At 35.9% G+C, this 6,798-nt stretch overlaps 1 protein-coding gene across 1 annotated transcript; it reads right to left on the reverse strand.

The window, feature by feature from the left end:
• Nucleotides 1-4,374: 4,374 nt before the first annotated feature.
• Nucleotides 4,375-5,409, reverse strand: LOC134251049 (uncharacterized protein K02A2.6-like). Its single transcript, XM_062733414.1, has one exon. The coding sequence runs from the start codon at nucleotides 5,407-5,409 to the stop codon at nucleotides 4,375-4,377; it is 1,035 nt and encodes a 344-aa protein (XP_062589398.1).
• Nucleotides 5,410-6,798: the final 1,389 nt, after the last annotated feature.

Raw genomic sequence — 6,798 nt, forward strand, 5'->3', positions numbered from 1 at the left:
GGGTAAATCGACGCACCGCTAGTCTAGGGGTGGATCCAAACATTTCCACATGCACCTTTTTTCTTTTCCCAGCCTTTCCATCATTTCACAATGCAGAGAGAGCTTTAATGAAATTTATGCTGGTATTAAGAAATCAATAGTTCTGAAAGAAAACCACAATGTTTTTATTTCCATGTCAATGACATTATTGCACCCTAGACGGAAGTTGACCACAGGCTGACCACTTCCGTTCACAAGTTTGTCTAAGGGCCTTAGTAAAAATTTTAGGCCTAATGCTAACCTACAAGTAATTAGTTTGAGATCACATACGTTTACAATATAGCATTGAGTAGAATAAATATATACCTCGTCATGCTCCTGTTTTTACCATTTAACAGCTGTATACATGGCCTTTAGTGCACTCGCCTAAATCGGCCAGTCTCGGGTTCACTTTTGGGTCAATTTTTTAACTGGTACTCCCAACAGTCTGAGATGGAACCAGTAAATGGGCTATTTTTTCCGCAGGTATAGATAGTTTTCGATTGACCTAAATTTAGCAAAAGTTACCTCCCGTTGGCCGACATACTGGAGGTCCAAATGCTCATATTCCTTCATTGTTCAAACAATTTTAAATTTTTATATTTGCGATTTTGAATTAGGAATCATTATTTTTCTGAAGTATATAAATTTTTGGAAGCCTCCTTTATTTAAAAAAAATTATTTAATAAAGATTTTCCACCAAATATTTATGCTATATTTTCTTAAACTTGGTAAGACAAAGAGGAAAACTCACCGAGTCGACCTCCAATATGGCGGCCAACGGGAGGTAACTTTTGGTCAATCGAAAACTATCTATTAATTTATCGAACTTTTCAGTAAATTAAAAAAATACGTTATTCTACGGAAGCGTATTAGGGCCGCAGCAGCATCTTTTATTTATTTGTTTTAACAAATCAGACCTGCCAAGTGACCCGCATTCGGTGGGTCACACCCGCAAAATTGACCTCTCACCCCCCACTCATAATGACCCGCGGCGTGTCATTGTTTTCACCCGCAAAATCGATCATCCCAATTTTTTGACCCAATATTAATTAAGCATGTTTGTCTCAACAAGAAAGATCTGAAAACTCATCCTAAAATTTCCGATTTGTGTTTTATAAATCAGGATATGAACATCTTGTTTATTCAATGCACACAGATTAGTATCTTTGTTTGCCGAGGTGTTAAAAAAACTGTTAATTAGCCACAGGAAATCCTTCACGCTTGATCGCAGACTGACACAGCTGTACAGGTAATATGCCTGGAGCATTTAGGGGATTATACGTAACCATTTGAAGGGGTATATGCATGGTGAACCACACAGATTTAGAGGTTAATTAAATATCATTTTATTAAAAACAGAAATTAATTAATTAAATACAATGATATGATAAACATTGGGATCGTTTTTTAAAAACGAAAGTAAAAAAACGAAACTACAAAGCATAACTGATAACAGCTGATTTTATCAGCTCTCGTATATTGAAATTATTGTTAAGTGTAGTGGTTAAAAGAAAATGATATTAATTAAGATAAAGCAAAAGAGTCTAAAGTGAAGTATATTGAATTTCTCCCCCCCCCCCCTCCCAAAATGTAGTATTGTACGTTGTGTTTCTTTGTTAAACATCCTTCATAATTTATTTTGTAGTATTTGATTCATTTAATTTTTTTGTGTGTGTTTTAAAATTAATAATAGGAAATTAGATGGCACATATTTCTTACCACCACCCCCTGCAGCAGCAATTTTTCAATATTAATCTTTCAATGTAATGTCTAATTACAATTTTCTGATTGTGTAATATGTTGAAAATTAATCATTGTAGAATCTAACAAATGTTTCCCAGAAACTTTTTAAATTTTTAAAACTTTGCAAAAATTCTATTGAACTAAAAGTATCTGAATCTTACTATCAATCTGAAAGTGTTCTTATACAAGCAATTTTAAGTAACCTGTCCTAAGTAAAAATTAAGTCTGCAATAAAATATAACATATACATGCATGTGTTTGACTGTTTGCATCGATGCCTAAAAATTAGGGAGCATTTTGTTACTCAAGCCTCAACAAAAATGTCGCCGCGCGCTATGACCCAACATTTCAATTCTGAATGTTGGGTCATGACCCCCCACAGCATCAATTTTGGTTGGCAGGTCTGACAAATTATTAATTTATGTAACAATTTACTAATTTGTTATATAACAAATTAATAATCTAGCTAGCTGTTATAACAAATTACTATTTTTGGACATTTGACACAGAACTATGGAATCTATATCAGATTAGAAATTTTAGAAAATATTGAATTTGTGAAGAAACAATAAGCACACGCTCTAGCTGGTACGGAAGCCCATTTAGGACCTATCAAAAATATTTTTTGAATTCGATAAAACGAATATGTCAAATTTGTAAAAACTAAATTTAATTTGTCCGATAACAATTTCTTTGAATTCGTTAAAACGATTTTAATGTATTTTAACAAATTTGATGAATTCGTTATAACAAATAATGTAGTTTGTACCAACAGATTAAAATCGATATAACAATTTCTTAAATTTGTTATTATACAAATATGGACTCAATGTAGGTCAATGTAGGTCGATATCCTCCATGTATCTGAGGTCAATATCTGTCAGCCTGGGTCATTATAAATGCATATTGACCGTGCATTGAGTCCATATTTATTATATTATATAAATAATATTTTCCTAAATTTATTAATACAATGTATATCTTCCTAATGTTTACAAAGATAGTAATTTAACCAAATTAATAAGTTGAATGTAAATGATTCAGAATTTATTGAATGTTACTTAGAGGAACTTGCTTCGGTAATAAATTTTAACCCATAGCTTGATATTAACGCAAGATATCTATCTCCAAATAACACAGAGTACCCCCTCCCCCAGATTGAGAATTGCAATCGTTTACACTTGCAGAGGAAATTATATGCAACGACAAAATATGAATATTTATGTCTTCTACGATAAGATACAGTCATACATGGCGCGCTCGTCTTTATTTTCTTTAGTCTCCGTAATCGTGAAAACAGCGTCAAAACTCTGCTCGCCAAGTGAAATGTTATGTGCCAAGTATTCCCAAAAAATGTTCACAGATATCCTTGTAATATTGTTTTGTATTCTCAGAGTTCTTCACTATATCTTTTAAATTCTCCTCTCCAACAATTTGCAAACTTCCACTAAGGCGAAAGTGAAAACGAGGCAGCTCATGCGAGTCATTATTTGCTTTCAGCGGTCGTTATTGAAAAATAATTACTTCGTATTGACCAATCAGATTACCGGATTTCACAAAGTTATATAATATAAGAGATTAAATTCATTATAACAAATTCAAAGAAATTGTTATTATACAAATATGGACTCAATTTAGGTCAATATGCATCTATAATGACCCAGGAAGACAAATATTGACCGAAGATACATGTAGTATATCGACCGAGGGCGCTAGCCCGAGGTCGATATACTTCATGTATCTGAGGTCAATATCTGACTTCCTGGGTCATTATAAATGCATATTGACCGTGCATGGAGTCCATATTTATTATATTATATAAATAATCATTTCCAAAATTTTTTTTAGTACAATGTATATCTTCCTTATGTTTACAGAGATAGTATTAACCATAAATAAGTTGAATGTAAATTTTTCAGAATTCATTGAATATCACTCATAGGAAATTGATTCGGTAATAAATTTTAACCCATATCATTATAATAACGCAATATATCTATTCCCGAATAACACAGAATACCCCCTCCCCCAGATTGTGAATCGCACTCGTTTTCACTTGCAGAGGAAATGCACTCACAAAATAAAAATACCTATGTCTTCTAAGATAAGATACAATCTAACATGGCATGTTTGTATTCATTTTCTTTAGTCTCCGTAATCGCGTAAACAGCGTCAAAACTCTGCTCGCTCGTGGAAAAGTCGAACTCAGCCATGAAATGGTATGTGCTAAGTATTCCCTGAAGAATACTCGAATTGAATCAAGGTTTTACCAGTTTATTCATGTATACAGGTACATAACCACATGCTTCCACTCTGACGGTCCATGCACGCACTACTCATGCCGGATACACACTGACACCTGACCCACACTACGAACCATAACTCTAGCACACAAACTCTTACACACAAGTGACACAACACAAATTAGAGTTACTTCCCTTAACACTACAATACCCCCTTTTCTAAGAATAATCTTTTACACTTCTCAAAATAAATAAATTACTGAATTTAGTGAAAGAAATTATTGTCCAACATATTATTAGAAAACATTTACAATTTACAGTCCAGATATAGAAAACTTTCAATCAATAACATTCACACAGAAATATTTCACAGTTCGAAGTCCTTAAGACGTTGCGGTAGTTTCCTTATACGGGTAGACCTTCTAACGCTCGGAGTTACTGGAGCTGCAGATGGAACATCATCACTATTAGCACTAGACTCAACACTTGGTTCACTAAGATCACTCGGATTCTCTGGAATATTGGACACACTTTCCGGTTCTTGATATTTTTTCACGAATTCACTATTTCGTTTCACTAACACTCCCTCTGGTGATTTAACAACACAGCTGTTTCCATTTTTCTGTACAAGTTGATACGGCTCAGCATGATACGGTGTATCCATTTTGTCCTTGACCGCTTTCTTCAAGAGAACCGAATCTCCTAGCTCTAAATCACAATCCACTGCACCACGTTTCTCGTCGATGTAAAGCTTGTTCCTGTATTTAGAATACGCATCCTTATCGCGCACTCCCTCATCATAGTTGTTTTCTTGTAGATTTTCCACTTGCGGTAGCTTTGTCCTCAGCTTACGATGGAACATCAATTCCGCAGGTGGTACTCCTGTCGTAGTATGAGGAGTCGTTCTGTATGCAAATAGATATTTGCGGATTTCGGTCTTCCAATTCTTAGACTCGGCTTGTGCAATCCGAATTCTTTTCATCAACGATCTGTTTTGTCGTTCTACCTCCCCATTTGCTGACGGATGTAACGGTGTAACTGCTCGATGCTTGATACAGTTATCTGTCAAGTAATCCTTGAATAACTTTGATCTGAACTGGGGTCCATTATCAGAAGTTATTTGTAATGGAAGTCCATGTCGACAAAACATTCCCTCCAGCGAATCAATGATTTTCTCACTTGTAATATCCTTGGTAACTTCAATCTCGTAGTATCTGCTGTAATAATCAACAACCACTAACACATACTGTCCAGATGTTAATGGTCCAAGAATATCAATACCTAATTCTTGCCATGGCCCTGTTGGTAATGGAGTAGGACTAATTGGTTCCGGTTTCGGAAACGCACTGGTAATCTGACATCCGTGACACGATTTCACATACTTCTCCACTTCCTTGTCCATCCCAGGCCACCACACTTTAGTACGTAACTACTGTTTCGTCCCAACGATTCCTAGATGACCCTGGTGAGCTAACTGTACACACTGCTTCCTCAGATTTCTTGGAATCACTATTCTGGATCCACGTAAAACCACGTATCCAATACAACAAAGTTCATCTCGGAATGGGTAATAATCAACACATGATTTCTCCCACTTTCCCTCTTTGATGAATTTTCGGATTCTGACAAGTTCTTCATCTCTCCTTGAAGCTTCTTCTACTTCTTGAGTCGACAGTGCCTGAGGGGTTGCCTCCCTTGCAATAAATTTCACATATTGCTCAGTGTCTTTTGAATTACTGTTTTCTACAGGTGTCTTATCCACCAAACGAGATAACGCATCTGCGATATTCTGATGTCCAGGTGAATAACGTACTTTGAAGTTGTAAGCCATAAGTTTTAATAGCCATCGTTCAATTCTTGCATTTGGTCTGGATTTTCTTCCATAAATCACTTCTAATGGCTTGTGATCTGTGACTAATTCAAAATCCACCCCGTAGAGATAGATATGGAACTTCTCACATGCCCATACGACTGCCAAAGCTTCTTTCTCAATTGTCGAATAATTGCGTTCGGCCGCTGACAACGTACGACTGGCATATCTGATGACCCGTGTTTCACCTTTGTTGACTTGAAGTAAAACTGCTCCTAGGCCTACATTACTAGCATCTGTCACTAACTGAGTTTTTTCTGCATCTAATCTGTAATGTCCCAAAGTTTTCACATTTGACAAACAACTCTTTAAAGTGTCAAAGCTTTTCTTCTGTTCGGCTGACCAGACAAACTTCACATTTTTCTTTGTCAATCTCCTGAGCGGTTCTGCCACAGTATTAAGATTTGGTATGTAACGAGCACTAAAGTTTACAAGTCCGAGGAAACTTTTCACTTCGGATCCATTTGTTGGTTCTTTAGCATTGAGTAACGACTTGATCCTTTCACTAGTTGGTCCAATACCATTCTTTGATAAGACGTGTCCCATGAACGTTATCTTGTTCATCCTAAACTCACACTTGTTCAGATTTAATGTCAGACCTTTATCTTTGAGTCTCTGTAAGGCTTTGCGAAGTCGCTCATCATGTTCTGCTTTGTCACGACCATAGATTACGATATCGTCTGATATATTCTGTACTCCTTCACAGTCATGAAACACTTGCGAAATCACTTGCTGATATTTCTCTGGAGTTGATGAAATACCAAACATCAGTCTCTTATATCTGTAGAGACCTTTGTAAGTAACGAATGTAGTGATCTCCCTTGACGACTCTTCCAGCTCAATTTGATGGTATCCACTTCTAAGGTCTAACTTACTAAACACTTGGCTACCATTCACCATGTAGAGTATGTCATCCACTAT

Source organism: Saccostrea cucullata, unplaced genomic scaffold (assembly GCF_032062105.1).
Source record: "Saccostrea cucullata isolate Sc308-1 unplaced genomic scaffold, CSIRO_AGI_Scuc_v1 ctg746, whole genome shotgun sequence".
Classification (NCBI taxonomy): domain Eukaryota; kingdom Metazoa; phylum Mollusca; class Bivalvia; order Ostreida; family Ostreidae; genus Saccostrea; species Saccostrea cuccullata.

Coding starts and splice junctions, on each gene's coding strand:
- LOC134251049 (XM_062733414.1), bottom strand. CDS start 5,409: ATGGACAAGGAAGTGGAGAAGTATGTGAAATCGTGTCACGGATGTCAG.